This window comes from Hemiscyllium ocellatum, chromosome 5, assembly GCF_020745735.1.
Source record: "Hemiscyllium ocellatum isolate sHemOce1 chromosome 5, sHemOce1.pat.X.cur, whole genome shotgun sequence".
Lineage (NCBI taxonomy): Eukaryota > Metazoa > Chordata > Chondrichthyes > Orectolobiformes > Hemiscylliidae > Hemiscyllium > Hemiscyllium ocellatum.
In genome coordinates, this window is record NC_083405.1 from 64,182,676 (window position 1) to 64,204,215 (window position 21,540).

The 21,540-nt window shown below is 39.7% G+C and overlaps 1 protein-coding gene across 1 annotated transcript in view; it reads right to left on the minus strand.

The window, feature by feature from the left end:
• LOC132816198 (band 4.1-like protein 4B) overlaps positions 1 to 21,540 on the minus strand; it is a 373,493-nt gene that overhangs the window by 94,427 nt on the left and 257,526 nt on the right. The window contains exon 17 of the mRNA XM_060825694.1: positions 17,979 to 18,157. Within this exon, the coding sequence (XP_060681677.1) occupies positions 17,979 to 18,157 (179 nt within the window). The remainder of the gene's footprint in view (positions 1 to 17,978; positions 18,158 to 21,540) is intronic.

Below are 21,540 nucleotides of genomic sequence, written 5' to 3' on the forward strand. Positions count from 1 at the left end.
TGGTGCCTTGAGGCAGTTCTCCTCGCAGTTGTTCAATTTTCCCCAGTCTTACACCCCAAAGCAATGGATTGTGCCCTTGCCTTTTAAGATTGTCAACATACTAAATTCAAACTTGATTGGAGTTTCACTTTTTCTGGGGTATAATTTAAACTGATTGGCCGAATTCAAATTTGTTTTTTGTCATCTTAGACAACCCAGCTAATCTAGCTTTCGACCAAGTGTTACATTGTTATCTTAATCAGAACACTTGGTGCTGTGTCAGGTAGTTCTGTTAACTTTTAACTCTCTTAAAAAGGTACAGTACACCCACATCTTCACAATGCTGCCCCCCCCCCCACCATTAAGAAAAAAATGAACTCCCATAATGAAAAAATGGCTTCACTTTTTTCCTTTTTTTCCCAAAATAAATTACCCTAACATACAGATAATTTTAAAATAAGTTTGCTTTAACTTCTTCCCATATATAAAACATGAAAAAAATACAAATCTCATCTAAACTTTATCAGTTAAATCTGTGATAATGCAGCTGTGGTTACATTATAACAACCCACAACATGTATGATTTTTAAATTAAAAGTCTGTAACATAAGACTCCAACAAAATAGTCTCATACTCTTCTCTTTTAAGTGTTCTAAGAATGTAAACGGATTATGATCAGTGTACACAACGGTCTCCGACACATTGTTCGTGATATACACATTAAAATGTTGTAAGATCAGTATCAAACTCAATAGTTCTTTATCGATCATGGTGTATTTCCTATGGTGGATGTTGATCTTCCAAAAGTAACCAACTGGCAGTTCAATCCCAGCTCCAACTCCAATGTCACTAGCATTGATGGTGACTTTAAAAGGTTTTGAAAAGTTTGGTGAAGCTAAAACTGGTTTAGTAATCAATATTGATTTCCAATGGTCGAATACCTCCTGGCATTGTTCTATCCACCGAAATTTTTTGCTTTTCTTCAGCAAATTGGTTAACGGTGCCACTACACTGCTGAAGTTTGGAACAAATTTCCGATAGAATCCGCTGAGTCCTAAGAATTGAAACACCATTTTCATCAAAGTTGGTTGTGGAAGTTCCTCGATGGCCTTCGTTTTTGCATTCCCATACGGTAAACCTTCCATGACTGATGTTATGTCCCAAGAACGTCACCTCTGCTTTTGCGAAATCAGTTTTATTTAAGTGTATCACCAGTTTTGCTTCTCGTAATCATTCAATGTACCATGTGATCTTTTCAGGAATTACTAAAGATCTCTATATCATCAAGATAGACTGCTCAGTTTGTTAACCCACCCACAACTCTGTTCGTGACCCTTTGGAATGTGGCAGGTGCATTCTTCATTCCTAATGGCATTACTTTAAACTGATATAGCCCATTTGGGATTACAAACGCAGAAATTTCTTTCACCAACTCTGATAAAGGTACCTGCCAGTAACCACACATTAAAGTGATGTAACTGGCTTGTCAGACTCTCTCAATAGAGTCTTCCAATCTAGGAATTAGATATAAGTCAGATTTTGTAACGGCATTGACCTTCCAATAGTCCATGCAGAATCGTTGAGTCCTGTCCGGTTTAGGAACTAAGATGATTGGCGAATTCCACTCGCTTTGGCCTGGTTCGATGATGTCCTCATCAAGCATAGCCTCCATCTGGATTTGGCTGGCTTTGACAGGATTAAGCTAATTGGGGTGTTGTATTATCGGAGCAGTATTCCTTATGTCAACTTCATGAAAATAGCATTGGTCTTCTTGATCTAATTCTTATATATGTCTTTAAACTGCTGTAACAAATCTTTCAATTGTGTTCTATGTTCCTGAGACTGGTAGCTTACTAATCTATCCCACTCCTCAAAGACTTCTTTATTTTTTTGATCTAATTTGAGGCACATCAAAATTCACATCATCTGGATTCAATTCCTCACTCTGTGGGACAATGACCAACACCTGTTTCTCCCTTTTCTCTCTAGTGTAATACAGTTTCAACATGTTCATATGACATACCCGAAACTCTTTGTTCTATCTGGCATCTTTACTAGATAGTTCACCTGACTCAACTTTTTCTCAATTTGATAGGGACCACTAAACCTGGCTTTGAAGGGATCTCCTATCACTGCTAATATTACTAACACATCATCTCCTCGGGAAAACATTTGAGTCTCAGAGCTTTTATCTGCCACCTGCTTCATTTACACTCTGCCCTCTTTAGGTACTGTTTAGCTAACTCACCTCCTCGATTTAATCTCTCCCTCACCTCCGATGCATATTCTAAGTGTGAGATCTCCAACTTTGGTCCTGTCAATTTTTCTTTATTTAATTTCAAAGGGCCTCTCACTTCATGACCAAATATTAACTCAAAGGGAATGAACTGAGTAGATTCATTTGTAGCATCTCTAATGGCAAACAAGTGGGATACCTTTATCCCAATCATTTGGTAGTCCTCTCAACATGGTCTTCAATGTCTGATGCCACCTTTCTAATGCTCCCTGGGATTCAGGATGATAAGCACTGGATTTAAAGTGCTGTATACCTAAGCTACCCATAACTACTTTAAACAGCCTAGTAGTACAATTTGACTCTTGGTCCAACTGAATCTCTCTGGGTAGCCTATACCATGTGATGAAAGCTACTAACTCCTCTACCACCTTTTTTGCCTTTATACTCCATAATGGAATTACCTTCGGAAATCTGGTAGACACATCCATTATGGTCAACAAGTACTGGTTCCCACTTTTACTTCTCGGGAGGGGACCTACACAATCAATTATAACTTGCGTAAAAGGTTCTTCAAATGTGGGAATTGGCAACAAAGGGCTGCTTTTATTACCATCTGTGGCTTACCTACCATTTGGCATGTATGACACAAATGGCAAAAGTTAACCACATCCTTGTGCATTCCAGGCCAATTAAAAATGTTTTTGTATCTGAGGCCAAATCTTTCATACCCCTAGGTGACTGCCTGCAGGTAGTTCATGTGCTACCCGTAACACTTCTTGTCTGAATGCTACCGACAACACAATCTGGTGCACTTCCGCCCATTTCTCCTCTGCACTAACCTGCCGTGGTCTCCATTTTCACCTCTATCTGTCAGATAATAACTCTCCAGAATATTCTCTGCCTCATCTTCAGAGTACGCATTCGCATATATGTCGTTTATCATCTTGCCTTGCTGTTGCAAGTCTCTTGGCCTTTCAGGACTTAACACTTCTGTCTGACTCTCTGCCTGTTCAGGTTTTTCCTGCGCCATTCATCTTTCTCCTTACCTTTTGCTTCGTCATGTGGCTTATGATAGTGGGATTTTGTTACCACAGTCTAGGAAAATACCAGAATATCACTGTTTTAACTTCTCAGTTTCTTGGTCTTCCTTATGCTTCTCCACAACAAGGGCTGTCACTACCACCTTGGATCCTGCCAAATCATTCCCAAGAACAAACTAAATTCCTTGAACTGTCAATCACTCCCACTGTTACTTCCCCAGTGTTGAGTTGGCACTCCAACCTGATCTTATACAGAGGAATGCTAAATTTCTATCCATCCACCCACAAATTATCACACTCTCAGGTAACAGATCAGGAAGTGTGTATATTCACTCATCCCTTACTATCAGCGACTGGTTAGATCCCGTATCTCTCAAATTGTAACTTCTTGTCCTTCTCCTCCTGTTCTTTCGTAGTAAACTTTACCCACAGAGGCAAATTCTTCATAGCAATCAGGTACTAATTCCACACCTAGCCCCTGCCTAGGCTATGCACTCTCCTGCAGCTCCTCTGCTCTACTTGGGGTCTCTTTTCCTCCCTTCACTAATGCCACTGGCTTAGCTTCCTTTGCCACATCTTTTCCCACAGTGTCGTTCTTTAACGACTAGCACTATGACTTTATGTGTCCCACCTTCTGGCAATGAAACACCTCTTCCCAGTGTCCTTCTGAAATCACCAGCACTGAAGTTGCCTGTGTCCCACTGCATTATAGTGAAAATACCTGAGCCTTTCACCTCCTTTTCACCCTCATGGGCTTCTTAAACATGTGGTAAATTCTTACCAGTGTGCTCTACTCTTGGTTTTGTGGTGCAGGATCTCCCCTTCTCCCAATTTCAACCCCTCACAGGACAAAATTCTGGCCGGAAGCTTGTTGGTGCATCAGACATGTACTCGCCTGCTAATTCTGCTGCCCTTCTCACTTCCTGAACTTTCTGCTCCACCGTGTGAATTCTTACCATCTCTGGAAGTGAGTTTTTAAACTCCTCCAGCAGAATAATCTCTCCTAAAGCCTCAAATGTCCTATCTATTTTCAAAGCACGCACCCATCGATCAAAATGACTATGTTTAATTCTTTCAGACTCAACATAAGTCTGACCTGGTTCCTTCTTTGTGTTTCCGAACCACTGTCTGTATGCTTCTGATATCAATTCCTAAGTATTTAAAATAGCTTGTTTGACCTCTTCATTGTCTCTTGACCCCTCATCTGACAGCGCTGCAAATACCTCACTAGCTCTGTCTACCAGTTTCATCTGAACCAGCATTACCCACAAATCCACACACCACTCAATCTATGTAGCCAATTTTTCAAATGAAATAAAGAAAGCTTCAACGTCTTTCTCATCAAAATGTAGCAGAGTTTTGACATACTTATATATGTCACAATCTTCTCTTTTAATCTCTATCCTGTTAACCTGGCTTTGCTGACTAAGTCACAACTTCTCAAGCTCAAATGCTTTTTTGTCAGCTAAACACCTTCTCTCTTTTTCCCCCTCTCTCCCTTTCATCTCTCTCACTTTGCTCAGCTAAGAACTTTCTCTCTCTCCTCTCTCTCTCTTTCTCTCTCCCCTTGTTCATCTTCTAACTCCATTTTCTTCAATTGTAATTTAAGTTTTTCTACCTCTACTGCACTTGTCTGCTTCTCTGATACACCGAAGTGTTTGAGTAATTCCGAGAATTTCAGCTTTACTTTTGTCCTTCGTTAAACCCAAATCTAACTTCTTTGGTAATTCTAAAAGTATGGGTTTTTTCTTTCCTTCTCAACTTTATTGGCAAATTTGAGAATCATCTTCAAATCCCAGAACTTCTTTAGCAATATCATCCTGAATTTCAGTAGCTCGACACGGATGGGACATTTTTGTTGTTGAGTCTTTCTTTCTTCCTTCATGGAATGAATCTTTGTTCACAGTTATGAAGCAGCTCTTACATGTCTGCATTGCTTCTTACAGTCAACTACAGCCAACTTTCTTCATATATCCATAATTTGGGACACCGTTTCAGATCCAAGTTTCTCAAACTCTAAGTGAAATTCCATCATGCTGTGATCACAGAATTAGCTGGATAAACTCAGCAGGCCTGGCAGCAGCTGTGGGAAGAAAGCAGGGTTAATGCTTGAGATCCAGTAACAAGTCATCATAATGTATCTTTGAATTAAAATGTGATTTGTTCAACATTTCAGAATTAAGCAATGTGCATAACATGGCAGAGCGGGAACTTAATATTAAAAAATGATCAGATTATTTTAATGAAGTAAGTTAGCATGAAGAATAGGTTTTCTTGAGACTGACCCATGATTCTTGAGACCAAAACAAATTAGATTACTTATAGTGTGGAAACAGGCCCTTCAGCCCAAGTCCACACCGACCCTCCGAAGAGCAACCCACCCAGACCCATTCCCCTACATTTACCACTGCCCCTAACACTACGGGCAATTTAGCATGGCCAATTCACCTAACCTGCACATTTTTGGACTATGGGAGGAAACCGGAGCACCCGGAGGAAACCCACGCAGAGATGAGGAGAATGTGCAGACTCCACACAGACAGTTGCCTGAGGCGGGAATTGAACCTGAGTCTCTGGCGCTGTGAGGCAGCAGTGCTAACCACTGTGACACCGTGCCGCCCAAGATATTAAAAGTTCACTGATAAGTTCAGGATCACGTCAAAGATTAGATTAGATTCCCTACAATATGGAAACAGGCCCTTCGGCCCAACCAGTCCACACCGACCCTCTTAAAGAGTAACCCACCCAGACCCATTTCCCTCTGACTGATGCACCTAACACTACGGGCAATTTAGCATGGCCAATTCACCTGACTTGCACATCTTTGGACTGTGGGAGGAAACTGGAGCACCTGGAAGAAACCCACGCAGACATGGCGAGAATGTGCAAACTCCACACAGACAGTCGCCCGAGGTTGGAATCAAACCTGGGACACTGGTGCTGTGAGGCAGCAGTGCTAACCACTGAGCCACCGTGCTGAATATGGATTCAAGCAAGTAGTGCGTGTCTTGGGCTTTTTCTTTACTGTCTAATCAGCTTTGGGAAGGAGTAGACAGAATCTACCTTATTTTCTATCCACATGAAGAAGCACTTCATATATCTTTACATTCTTAATGTGTTGGCTAAAGTCAGAATCTCATCACACATAGGACACAATGGATAAAAAACAGAATGCACTAATTATAGAATTACCCATTCCTGCACAGTTATACACCTTATGTAAGATACTCAGTTAGGATGTGTTATGTGTCAATGCAATATTCAGATATTTTCTTTTCTGGTAATGGAACGGTCAGCGGGATCTTAAGTGGTCAATTACAGGCTTTGATTGTTTTTGAAACTATACATTAACACGGTGGTTTCTCAATAATTGAGCAGCTGGAACACCACTGTTGAGCCCATCATCTAAATTCAGTTCTGCAGTGCCTTTGAAGTACTAGAGCTGACTCAAGTAAAACTGCAAAAGCTGGTTAACAGTTACTGAAGCATTAGGACAGATTTAAAAGTGTAAAGCTCAAATGATTCAAACCTTTAAAAGCAGCAAAACATATTGAATTGATGCAGCATGAGCGGCTGATGAAGTAGAGTGATTTGGATGGTGATGAGCATGTGTTGAAAATTGTTACCCCTCACTGCCCTGCTATTTCCAAAGTTGTCACAGAAGTTAAATATTTGTAATAGTAAGTAAAATCCCCCAACTTACCTGTCTTTTAATCCCACATTGACAGAAAGCATGGACCAGGTTTCTGTTCTTAACAAAAACTGCTTTTCATTGCAAATAAATAGATTATAACAACAGATAAACAATTATGAACCACTGATATATAGCTCTATTAACTAAAACTCCAACTCACTTTGAAAGTGCACTCTCTAGACTCATATACAGGTAGCTAGATACAAATAAACCATGGATCTTATGGGTAGAGGGCAAGCGTAGGAAGGCAATTCACAGGCTTTGCTGTGGTAATCCTTTTGCTGATCAGAATATTGTTTCTCGATCTTTGTTTTCCAGTTACTTTCACTTGTTTGCAGGAAGCAGACAGTGAGTGTGAAAGTCTCTGTCTTATTATTAAAATTCATAGCTTAAGAAAATTAATGATAGGAAGTAAACTGGCTATCTTCAGGCTTGAGATGCAAAGAAACAACACAGTTCTTTCCCTTCAGAAGGGTTTGATTCTTTCTGTACAAACATTCACACATCCAAGCTGTCCAGACAACTGGGAACCAATCATACAGTTGCTGGTATGCAAATAGGCCCTTGTCATTTATAACTGGCTACTAGTCCACTGACCAAGTAAGTTACTTCATTGTTTCCAGCTAAAGCCCCACTTATACTCCCCCTTCAAGCTTGAAGTCTCTTGGACATTCCCTCCTTTGGTCCTATGTATATCACCACTATCTTGTGTCCAAAATATCACCTTCCCATTTGTTCCCAATAATAAATACTTTTTCTTCCTCATATTACTACAGCTTAATTGCTCTGTTGTTTTTCCATAATGTAGTTCAAGTAAATTGTATGTATACTTAACTGTTTATCTGGATTTACGTAATTGTCAATTCATTATAGATCAGAAGGTGTACTTCGATGTGATTCGATATGACAAAATGCTTAAATACAGGGTGGAGAACTGAAGTAAATTATTATTTATTTCGCAAAACATTCAAACTTCTTAATGAATTAAAGATCTAGCTGTAAGGATACTACACAAATGTATACTTGGAAAGTCTCCATGTGGTAAATTTGTTAGTCAAATTCATGAAGCAAAGGCTGATGTAGAATTAAAGTGCTAAATATTAAGTCACTGCTTGGTTTAAAACAATGTAAACGTATTTTCAAACATATATGTTTGTTTTTTTCTCTGATGTCTGCTGACATTCAAGAGCATGTGTAGTTCAAACAATAAAAGTCAATCAATTTTTAAAAGAGTGATAAAAAGCAAGTAAATACACCAAAATGGAAAAATTTAAATGAAAGTATATATTGGGACATGTAAAAAGTGTGAAGCAGTGTAGTATTTTTGTAATTTAAGAAAAAAATGGCGGTACGGTGGCTCAGTGGTTAGCACTGCTGCCTCACAGCACCAGGGTCTCAGATTCAATTCCAGCCTTGGGCGCCTGTCTGTGTGGAGTTTGCACATTCTCCTGGTGTCTGCGTGGGTTTCCTCTGGGTGCTTCGGTTTCCTCCCACAGTCCAAAGATGTGTAGGTCAAGTGAATTGGCCGCTAAATTGCCCCTAATGTTAGCTGCATTAATCAGAGGAAAATGGGTCTGGGTGGGGTTGCGCTTCGGAGGGTCGGTGTGGACCTGTTGGGCCAAAGTGCCTGTTTCCATACTGTAGGGAATCTAATCTAATCTTATACTGGATGGGGGGTGTGCATGTACAGTTGGAAATGATTGGCAGAATATTTGTGTCAGCAAACAATACCTGTTTTTGTATGTACACAAACTGCATTCTCTGTCATAACAATTTAACACCCAAAATCCCAATGAAAATTGTGATGAAAGGTGTGCATTATTTCTTGTTACTTTTGGAATTTGAATTATTTCAAAAATAAGAGGCAGACAAAATCATGACAATGACCCAAAGGTATCAATTCTGTCACAAAGCTGGTCCTTTTTTTCTAAAAGCTGTTCCTTTTCTCAAGGATACTGTGTCCTTGGTTTTTTTTTTCAGAGGGGTCATAAACTACTCAGGCTCTGAATCGACTGGTTTTGATATAGAGATAAAAGTGTATTGAGAGGCCATTTGTTTAAATGTAAACATATGAGCCTTTAGACCAAAGCTTATGTTTTAGAAGTGACCTGTATAATGAAAAGGGAGTGGTTAGTCCTAGAAATTTTGTTTGAGTCAGTTCAGCAGTGGAGCTGTGTCGAAACAGGCTGCTAAACTCTATCTCCTTCTGCCTTTCTAACCTCAACCTGTAAGCCTTTGTTTCATTTTTACTGTGTTTAAAGGGTTTGTTTATTGGGACTGTTGTGCATATTCGGAATGGCATAATCAAGTCTAGATTGAATAGACTGAGTTCCATACTTTTGTGAATAAATTTTAGTTGGTTTTAAAACCTAGTAGTCAACTTACCTAACTTACTCCAGGTAATTTTCACTGTACACTTACTGAAACAAATTGCAAAGTCATGCTCTGGGCTGCCTGCTTAAGAGTGTTTTTAGCGGTCTGGCTTAGTCCATAACAATTCCAACAAGACATGCGACTGCAGTCAAGTGACTTTAGCAGAAATGGTTTCTAGTCTGTGAAACAGTCAGGCCAAAGGCGGTTCTATGGAAGTCCTCAAATTGCTAGAACAGTAACATTTTAGACCCACCAAAACTGTGAAACGTCCATGCCTGCAGACTTTGAAAGGAGTCCTACAATTATCTTTGGAGTCAAAATAATAGGAGTCAGTTCGTTGAAAACTAAATGAGTTGAGAGAGAAATCTAATATCTCTGGACTTAACTATCTATAAACTAGTGTGTTGGGAATCAAGTCGAAAGTGGGTGTTGTTTGTGTTAAGATCTTTGAAAAATGTCTTCTATATCACCTAATGTGTTTTTGTTCCCCCTTTTGTGTTATACACGCATGTTTGCTTTTTTAAGAACATGTACAGACTTAGGTGAATACGTTCCAGTGACTAGCCACCACATTAACTCTTAAAAATATTGAGTTCATGCTCTATTATGCCAGGTTTCATTCCTGTCCTGTAGTACTATTACAAAGTCATGATTCCATATCCAAACTATTCCATGATGCTTAACCATTGCATGTTGCCATTTCTAGTTCCTCTGATCTCTTTTGAGTTAACCACAGCCATTCCAAGATCCTGCTGTGACCCTGCAATCACTCTGGTACAAATAACTATCCTCCCAGTCACTATGGTCTTGCTGACATCCTGACCTACACTGTCTCCCAAGGCCTGAACACAATGTATCCCAAGTCACCTTTCTCACAGGAATACATATGCGGCTAAAACAAAAGAAAAATACTGTAGAAAGAACTCCACCAGAGTGGGACCTGAAACCTTACCACTTGCTTTAATGATTTCTCCAGGTGCGTTCCCAATTCTATTTTTGAAACCAAAAGAAACACATGCATTTACATGGAATTGCATTAAGAGATCACTTATGGTTTACTGGTAACACTTTACTCCTCAGTGGGAAGGACATGGATTGAAGCCCTGCACCCGAGACTTGAAAAACATGTAGTTTGGTGCTTCAGTGAAGTACTGAGGGAGCCAGTTTTGGATGAGAAATTAAACTGACGCCCTCATCTGTCTTTTGGGTGAGCCTTAAAGAATTCTTTGCTCAATGGCAAAGTACTATGACTATATTGGTACATATTTATACCTCAATCAACATTACCAAAACAGATTATTTTGTCATTATCTCATTGGTGTTTATAGGGCTTTACTCAAATTAGCTGGTGTGTTTCAGACATTACAAGTGACGCACAACTTAGAGTCATAGAGATGGGCAGCATGGTGACAGACTCTTTGGTCCAACTCGTCCATGCCGACCAGGTATCCCAACCTAATCTAGTCCCATTTGACAGCACTTGGACCATATCCCTCTAAACCCTTCCTATTCATATACGCATCCAGATGCCTTTGAAATGTTGCAATTGTACCAGCCTCCACCACTTTCTCTGGCAGCTCATTCCATACACACACCACAGTGTGTGTGAAAAAGTTGCCCCTTAGGTCCCCATTATATCTTTCCCCTCTCACCCTAAACCTATGCCCTCTAGTTCTGGACTCCCACACCCCAGGGAAAAGACCTTGTCTATTTAACTTATCCATGCCCCTCATGATCTTGTTAACCTCGATGAGGTCACCCCTCAGCCTTCAACACTCCAGGGAAAACAGCCCCAGCCTGTTCAGCCTCTCCCCATAGCTCAAATCCTCCAACACTGGCAACACCCTTGTAAATCTTTTCTGAACACTTCCGTTTCATAACATCCTTCTGATAGGAAGGCAACCAGAACTGCATGCAATATTTTAAAAGTGGCCTAAACAACATCCTGTACAGCCGCAACATGACCTACCAACTCTTATACTCTATGCTCTAACCAATAAAGGAAAACATACCAAACGCCTTCTTCACTATCCTACCTACCTGCAACTCCACTTTCAAGGAGCTATGAACCTGCACTCCAAGGTCTCTGTTCAGCAACACTCCCTAGGACCTTACTATTAAGTGTATAAGTCCTGTTAAGATTTGCTTTTCCAAAAGCTTAATTAGCTTCAACGTTTTGCCAAGCGTTGAGGTAGAGTAAGGAACTAAATAAATTCAAGGTTTTTTTTGGCTATCAAGAATCTGGGAAGGACATGGGAGAGACTGGAGAAAGTGACATGCGTTGAAGGCTAAACAAAGGAGAACCTGCAAAGTTTGTAGGTATACAGAGGGGTTGGTTTGAAGAGCAAGAGGGAGGAAGCAGCAGATGGATCGTCTCAATCTTGATGACAAAGATCCCCATCAGTCCCTCGTATGCTTTCACAGGAGGAGGAGGTGGAGGTGGTAGGGCAGATGCGTTTAAAGGGCCAATAGAGAAAAGAAACAAGCAGTTATGTTTGCTCATAACTGCTCACAGAAAAACAGCGATATCAGACATACACTGGGACCAATTCATAAAATATGAATCAATAATGCCTTTTAGATACACAAGTAAAAGATGAAGGAACAATACCAAACCTGATGAAGCAATAGACAATGCAAAGACAAGAATAAATAATGACAATGACACTTTGCTCGCATCTACCACTAAATTCCACAAAGTCAACAACTCCATTTGTCTCCAATACAGATTGCCTACCATTACAGATAATAGGAAATCTGAAAACAGTACACATACAGAGATGAACATCAACCTGGCACACACACGGTGAAACTACACCTTATCTATGACTTTGAGAGATACAAAACATAATATATATATATATATATATATATACACACACACTTATATTAAAATTTATATATGGCCTGCACTTCCAGTACATACCCCTCTGTTGACTGTCAAGGTAAAAATCCTGTCAGCATTTATCCAGAATAGCATCATGGTGTCTTCAGTCCACTTACTGTACTCTAGCAAAAGCTGTTCTGCTCAATTGATGGCAATATTCTGTAAAATGCAAGTTGTTCTTCATCTGCTTTGAACACAATAACGCAAGAAATAGGAGGAGTAGGCCATCTGGCTCACCAAGCCTTCTCCACCATTCAATAAGATCAAGGCTGATCCTCTCAGACTCGTTCCACTGATCCACCCACTCACATAACCCTTAATTCCTTTGCTGTTCAAAACTCTATCTTTGCCTTAAAAATGTTCACTGGGCAGAATTCCACAGATTCACAATCCTTTGGGTGAAGAGGTTCCTCCACAACTCGGTCCTTAATCTGCTCCCCTTTATTTTGAGGCTATGTCTCCTTGTTCTAGTTTCACCTGCCATTGGAAACAACCTCCCTGCTTCTATCTTATAAAATTATGAAAGGAATAGATATGTTTGTATAAGATCCCCTCCCATCATTCTTTTAAATTCTAATGAGTAACGTCTTAATCTCTCCTTGTAAGTCAACTCTCTCAACTCTGGAATCACGCTGGTGAACCTCCCCTGCACCCCCTCAAGTCAGTACATCCTTTCTCAAGTAAGGAGACCAAAACTGTACACAGGTGTGACCTCACCAGCACCCTATACAGCGGCAGCATAACTTCCCTATTCTTAAACTCAATCCCTCTCACAATGAAGGACAATATTCCATTTTTCTTCTTAATTTATCTGGTGCACCAGCAAAAGAACATTTTGTGATTTGTGGACAATGACAGTCAGGACCCTCTGCACAGCAGCATGCCGCAAATTTTCACCATTTAAATAATAGTCCATTTTGCTGTTAGTCCTACCAAAATAGATGAGCTCACATTTACCAATATTGTATTTCATCTGGCGTTTGTTTCATGGTCTTTGCTCCAGTTTCACCTGTTTTGTTCCTGTCTTGTTAAGATTATACTTCCGTTATTGGCTGCCTTAGTTCCAGTACTTCGCACCCAAAGCAAAAGAAAGTAAAAGACAACACGAACACAGTCATACAGTATGTAAACAGCCCTTCAGCCCAACTTGCCAACACCAATCAGGTTTCCTAAACTACACCTCATCTCTAATTTACTAAGGGAATGTATCATTTGCCGGCATTTCACCCGTATATATCTAAATCATTCCTAACCATATACCTATCCGAATGTCTTTCAAACGTTGTAATTGTACCTACCTCTACCATTTCCTCTGGCAGCTCATTCCATACACGCACCATTCTCTGCATGAAAAAGTTGTCCCCTTTAAATCTTTCCACTCTCACCTTAAGTCTATGCCCTTTAATTTTGGACTCCCTCACGCTGGGGAAAAAACTTGGCTGTTCGCCTTACCTCTGCCCTTCATGATTTTATAAACCACTCTAAGATCATCCCTCAACCTCCGACACTGCAGAGAATAAAGTCCTAGCTTCTCCCAATAATTCAAACCTTACAGTCTCGGTATCATCTTTGTAATTTTTTTTGCACCCTTTCAAGTTTAATAACATCCTTCCTATAGCATGCGACCAGAAATTGTACATGGTCCTCCAAATGTGGCCTGACTAATGTATTAAACAGCTGTAACATAACATCACAACTCCTGTATTCAATGCTCTGACCAATGAAGGCAAGCGGACCAAATGTCTTCTTCACCACCCTATCTACCTGTGATGAGACATCTAAGGAACTAGCTGTCTGCACTCCTAGGTTTCTCTGTTCGACAACACACCCCACGATCCTACCATTAACTAAGAGGCCCTGACTCTTTCTCTGCTGTTTGAGCCCGAGAAGGTAATAGGATGGTTAGAGGGAGAAAGTGATATTGGCAAAGTGAGATTATGTTTGATTAGAAATAGTAGCAACTTGGTTAAAATAGGCAAGGAATAGTGGAAAGTTTTATAGTCACCTTGAAATGGTTCTATCACTCTGATAGCAATGTCAGAAAATTGATTTTTCCCAAGCAAATCTCTGTTCTAACTTCCCTGATCTTCACAATGATTAAATATTGTAGAAATGGAGGATAGATACTGGTTTCTTTATTCAAATAAAAAGATTACCTCGATCACAACTCATAAGTATTTGACAGGTAACACTCATGTAATGAACAAAAAACAAATTAAAACAAAACATGATAGATGGCAAGCACCTGATACTTTCAGATGAGTCATTGCCCATTAAACGAGAACTAAAAAGCTACTTTCAGATAATATAGATTTGATTTTAAAAGGCCAACTAGAAATTCCTGACAGTCCCATTATACAAGAGCTGTTAGAAGAGTGGTGCACTCAATAGGAAATGTCAGTGAGGAGGAGGATCAAATTGCAGCACAAACAGACTTTAAATGAAGCAGCACAATAAGTACTTAACCAACAAGATGTAGAACATGTGCAAAAGAAATAATCATTGAACATATAGAGTCTACATCAAGCGATCTTTAAAATATTATTTTATCCAGGTTTTAAACTACAACAAAGTAAAGGTGTACTGATTACAAATCCATAAGCCTCCAATTTGATTGCAGTCATTCTCTATTAATTTTATTTTGCACATTGCAATCCTCATGGATCCATCACATACTCTCACCCACATTTCAGAAACTGGCTTTCACTTTCCACTGGAGCAGGCACAATTAACACCAATAGTCTTTATACCTATAAGCAGTTATGCTTTTGTACAATCCAACTGACTTTGTAGAATATTATACACCAATTGACTTCACCACTTACAATCACAAATGAGGATTAATAATTATACAACCTCAACAAATATTAAGTGATCAGGTAGCTTATGGGTTTAGCAGTCAGTTCATTTTAGCAGCATACATTTCAAACACTGCAATATCATATTAATGGGAGCTAGCGAGGACTGAAGTTGCTGGAGAAGTCAGAGTCAATGAAGCACAGTGCTGGAAAAAGCACAGCAGGTCTGACGGCATCTGAGGAGCAAGAGAGTCGATGTTTTGGGCCCCCTCCCCCATCCTATCCCAGATCCAATCCTCTGACTCAGCTCCCCCTCTTCACTTGACCTATCTGTCCATCTCCCTTCCCACCTGTCTGACAATTTCCCATCAAATATCACAATCGCCTCCTACCTTGGCTTATCTAGCACCATCCCATCCCAACGACCCTTCCCAGAGCCCCAACCCCCTCCCCTATTTATTTCTCAGCCCCTTTCTCCCTCACCAGTCCTGATGAAGGGTCAAGCCTGAGTTGGTAGTTGAGGAGAAATTGTGTTAGATCTGGGAGAGTGGAAGTGTAGACATTTGGGTGGGAAATTTGGGTGAGGTCAGGGTTGGGAACATATAGAGTTGGGAGGGGTAGAGGTATCAGTTGAGTGGCACTGGAAAAAGCACAGCATTCAGGCAGCATCTGAAGAGCTGAAGAGTTGACATTTCGGGCATAAGCTCTTAATCAGGACTGATTAAGGGTCCTGCCTGAAACGTCGACTTTCCTGCTCCTCGGATGCTGCCTGACCTGCTGTGCTTTTTTCAGTGCCACATTTTATTGACTCTGACTCTCCAGTATCTGCAGTCCTCACTATCACCTAGGGGTGTCAGTTGAGGCAGGTTTGAGGGTTCCCATTGGGGCGTGGAGAGATGTTGGGAGGAATAGGAGGTGGGGTGACAGGCAAGCTCAGAGCCATGGTTATATGATGGCAATCGTTCAATTTTCATGGCTATATAGTAATCACAGCATATTTTAATCCTTCTGAACTTCCATGGCTGATTGTCCAGGCAAATGAGTTGAAATTCTCAGAAGTCTCTAACTCATGAGTTGGAAATTATTTTTGGGCTAATTGCCCATCAGAAGACCATAATAAATAGAAAGAGAAGTAGGCTGTTCATGCCTTTGATCCTGCACCGCCATTCAATAAGATCATGGTTGCTCTGACACTCCTGATATCCACTTTCCTATCCTTTCTCCTTGACCCTTGATTCCCCGACTATTGAAAAACCTATCTCAGCCTTAAATATACACAATCACTCTGCCCCACAGCTGTCTGCGGCAAGGAGTTCCAAAGACACTCAACCATCTAATAGAAAATATTCCGCCTCATCTCAGACTTAAATTGGTGGCCTTTCATTTTGAGGTTATGTCCTCTGCTCCTAGACTCTCCTACGAGTGGAAACATTCTTTCAGCATTTACCCTACCAAGCCCCTTAAAAATTCTATATGTTTCAATGAGAAATCGAAACCTCCTAGGAAATTCCTGCATAGGACTTTCAGGGTTTCCCTTAATGCATCTTTCAAGGTACATTGTTGCAATGACTAACATGCAGTTGGAAGATCTGGGACTTCCTTTCAAGGTTTAATTGAGTCCTCGAATGACTTATTTTAAAGTTTCAATGAAAAAGTTCTGTCCAATATCATGTTTCAAATTATGAATATATGTAAATTCAATTAAAACAATTGCAGATAAATGGCTAAAAGCATACGTGTGCAATAAGCTATCAGAAAATATCTCTACTGCAGCCAGTATGGATAAGTTTCAAGAAAATCAAATCGATGACACAGTGACAGGAAGGAATGTGTTTTTGAGATCAACCAAAATGGCTTTGGTCAATTGACCTGTTCCCAAAACATTCTATTTGCAAAGGTCATCCTCAGCCATTCTTTAAAGACTTTTTGTAATCAGTATCGGAATAACAAACAGTATCGGTAATCAACATCTTTGAAATATTTCACCTTTAAAATCATTAGCTGAAACCAGGATTGAAATTGACTGCTTACCTAATTCTGAATGAAACATCTCCAAGTTGCATTCTCAAATTGATGTGAAATGCAATAAATACCTAAATTATAATAAATAATTTCAGTACCTGTTATTAAAAATCAAATATGACAGCATGGACAGGTTAGACCGAAGGGTCTGTTTCCCATGCTGTACATCTCTATGACTGTGAAGAATGCTATTTTATATTTATGATTGCACAAGTTACTTGTATTTTGACAAATTGACTGGATTTAATACTAATGAAGGAGTTCAGAAATAGCATACTAATTGAAGGAACCAAAAGGTAAACAAATTAAATCACTCACTTCATAAAATCTGAAGGGACTCTAACATTCTGTTAACAGCGTTATTTTTGTGAGTAGTTTTGACAATACGTTCACAATATACAGGTAAACGTGGCTGCCCTTCACAATTGTTCAAAGTGCTATGTAAAAACCCTTGGCAAGATATGAAAAGAAGAAACAGCTCCTGTATTCATTTTTTATAGTGTTGGCTTTCTTGCTAAATGTTTGTAAGCCTTGTGCTTATTTACACACCCCTAGCAGCAACTATGTGAGAAAAAGCAACTATGGATACTGCTTATCAAGCTATTCTAGGTTATGTCACAGTTAAAGGAAAGTGGGGTCATGATGAGAAATCAGAAAACTTCCTGTGATGATGCTATGTCTTTTCCCTTCCCCAGGTGCATCCCTCTGTTCCTTACATTAGTATACAGTAACTGAGTTGGTGTCTGATTTTTGAAGTTTGAAAACAGACTAGACTGTTCCAAAGGCACTATCTTAAGGTTTCAACAAAGGCTTTATAACAAATTATTGCCAATAAGTGCCATTGTAACCTTGTAATACATGCGAACATAAATTTCATTATCATCTAAAGACAAAACTAGCTTCTTCATTCATCTTTCAACGTAATTCTGACATGGCATTTGAAACTTACTGCTTGGGCTTGGCATTCCAGGATAAGCATCTGTGTCTTCCAACTCCAACGTCATCAGACCAAGATTGGGGTGGTGATGCCTTCCCCCAGTTTTCCCAGTGAATGGTGTTCCACCGTTTTCTTCTACGCTGAACTGCTGTAGATCGGTGCTGTTTAATAATGGTGCTATCAAAGGATGGCTGCAATTTCATGTACATTAAAGTCAAGAAAACTTCATGAGAAATGAGAATAGCACTTGTTAATTTTTTTAAAAAAACATAGCTGGTGATAGCCATAAATAAACTTAAACAAGACATCCTTTGCAAGACTATGAACCAAGCCTTTCAGTTTATCCTAATTTATTTTCATTGCATTTTCAATGAGCAATACTAACTTGAGAAGAAGTATTCATAGGTGGGACATCCCAAATTTCATAATACTTTGTTCTGAATCATCTCGAACAACATGAAGGAACATTTCTGGAAAAACTTATTACTAGATGCATTTTCCATATTAATATGTGACATAGTGGTGGCAGGTTTAAAATAAATGAGCAGATTTGATTCATGTAAATTGCAAGACATTAGAAAAATATTTGTAGTAATACTAAAACATTCAAGAGAACTTATATCATGCTTTGTTTTGAACCCTGGTGGTGTGCATAGAAAAAAAATAATTCAATTACATTGAAATATTGCCTTTCACAACCACGGGACCTCTCAAAGTGTTTTACAACCAATTAAGCACATTTGAAATTATAGTCACTGCTGCAATGTAGGAAAAAGAGCAGTTCATTTGTACAAAGTAAGATAATGACCAAATAAGTACTTGTTGTTTAAAATGTTATTGGTTGAACAATAAATATTGGCCAGAGTACTCAGGAGAGTTCTCCTGCTTTATGTCCACTAGGAACCGATTTAGTATCTCATCCAAAAGATGGCAGCTTCAACACTCCTTCGGTATAGCACGGAAGTGTCGAAGAACCAGTACATGCACAATGGACTGAACGACCTCCTTCCGTACTTTGTTAATCATTATATGAATTCAGTTTTTTAAAGATTTTTTTACAGCCTGGATCTGCAGTTGTATTGATACTGAAACTGTCAGTCCTTGCCATTATGACTGTGCCTCTGCACACAGACAATTAAGCAAGAGGTCAAGAAGTTGCTTTCAATGGTATTCGGCTGCTCCACAGGGATGTGCTGTTGAAGCCTTTGCAGCTGCAATGAACAAAATATCAGTGATTTGATCTTATCCTCAATATGTTTTTATGTTGTTACTGATGCATGGGATGTGAATGTTAATGCCAATGACACCTTTTGTTACGCATCCCTAATGATCCTTGAACTGAATGGCTTGCCAGCCATTTCAGAAAGCTGTTTAGAGTCAGCTACACTGCTGAGAGTCACAGGTAGGTCAGACTGAATAAGGACAAATGTCCTGGACTTCTATGACAATTAATGATAGTTTTATGGTCACCAATATTCAGAGTAGCTGTCATTTCCAGATTTTTATTCATTGGATCAAAATTCCATCAGCTTTCATGTGATTAAAAAAACTAAAGAACTGCAGATGCTGGAAATCTGAAACTAAAATGAAAGTTGCTGGAAAACGCCAGCATCTGTGGAGAGAAATCAGTGTTAATGTTTCAGTTCCAGTGACCCTTCCTCAGAATGGAACCCTTCCATTCCGATTTTCCAGCAATGTCTGTTTTAGCTTTCATGTGAACTAGGCAAATGACATTGCCATTACATCACCCCTTTCCTTCAATCTTATGCACAGTCTTGTTTGATCACAAGTGTGAGTTCTTAACAGCATACTAAGTCATAGGTACAATTAAACAGCCTCTCCAGCAAAAGCGGACGGGGGAGGGGGCTATGCTGAAATGTTCTTTTATTGTTCACTTATGGAATGTGGGTATCACTAGCTGTGTCAACATTTATTGTCCATCGCTGGTTGCCCTTAAGATGGTGGTGAGTTGCCTTCTTGAAAAGCTGCAGTCCAATGCTGTAGATAGACTTTCAATATCGTTAGAAAGGCAATTCCAGAATTATAATACAAACACACTCACTGGAGTTAGGGTGATATATTTCCAACTCAGGATGAGAGGCTCAGAGGGTAACTTGCTGGTAGCAGTATTCCCGTACATCTGTTGCCCTTGTCCTTCTAGATGGTAATGGTCTTGAGTTTAGTAGGTCCTATCTTAGGATTTTTGGTGAATTTCTGCAGTGTGCCCTGCAGTTGGTATACACTGCTGCTACTGAACATCAACGTGATTTGAGAGTCTTCAGCCATGAATCACAAAAGGCTAGTATCCAAGCTCGTAGAGTAATAGGGAAAGCAAATGGAATTTTTTCAAAAGGAAATAGAGTTTAAAAGTAGGGGCACTTTGCTAAAACAACAAAGCACTGGTCAGACCATAGCTAGAATACCGTGTATAGTTTTGGTCCCTCATCTGAAGAAAGATATGTTGTCATCGGAGGCAGTCCACATAAGGTTCACTAGGCTGATACCAGATATGGAGGAACTATGTGCGCTATGGAATTTAGAAGAACATGAGGCAACCTTACTGAAAGGTACGAGATTCTTTGAGGACTTGACAGGATAGATGCCGAAAGGGGTTTCCCCTTGTGGGAGAGTTTAAGACCAGAGGGCACAATCTTAGAATAAAGGGTTGCCATTTAAGACCGAGATGATCAGATGTTTCTTCTGTCAGGGAGTCGTAAATCTGTGGAATTCTTTATCGCAAAGATCACTGAGATTGAGTTGTTAAGTATGTTCAAGGTTAAGTTAGACATATTTTAATCAGGAAGGGAATCAAAGGCTATTGGGGAAAAGCATGAAGAATTGAGGATTATCAGATCAGCAATGATTTTGTTGAATGGCAGAGCAGACTCAACGGGCTAAATGTCTTAGTTCTGCTCCAGCTCTTTTTTAGTTTACTCAGAAACGGGGGCATTGCTGGCTGGGCTACCATTTATTGCCAGACCCTAGATGCCCTTGAGAAAGCGTAGTGATCTGTCTTCTTGAATTGTTACGGTCCATGTGTTATGTAAGTACACCCACAATGCAATCAGAGAGAATTCTTACAGCCTCAACATATGTAGACAAAAAAAAACTGTTCCCATAAGCTGATGGCTCAAGACATAGGGGGAACAGACTTCAAGCTTTGAGCAACATATACTTCAGGGGTGTGGTTAGTAGGGAAGAGTACGAGGAAGCACTTTTTTTTATACAGCCAGTTGTGATGACCTTAGAAATAACTACCTCAGAGGGAAGTACAAGTTCAAAAGGAAATTTGATGGTATTTCAGGAAAATAAACTTGTTGGGTTAAATGGAAATAGTGTAGGAATGGCCCTGATGAGAATCCTCTACAGAAAATGAGCCAAATGGCAGCCTCCTGTGCCATAATGATTCAAAGAAAATGAAGGAAATCCACATGGTCATGTTAATCAAATCTCGTGGAAAACCTTTTTCAGTTACTGACCATAAAAATCAAACCAATTTTTGCACAACTTTGGTATCAAACAAAACGTGATATCAGGTTGCCCACCTGTCACTCTCTCTTCTCGTAAATACAGA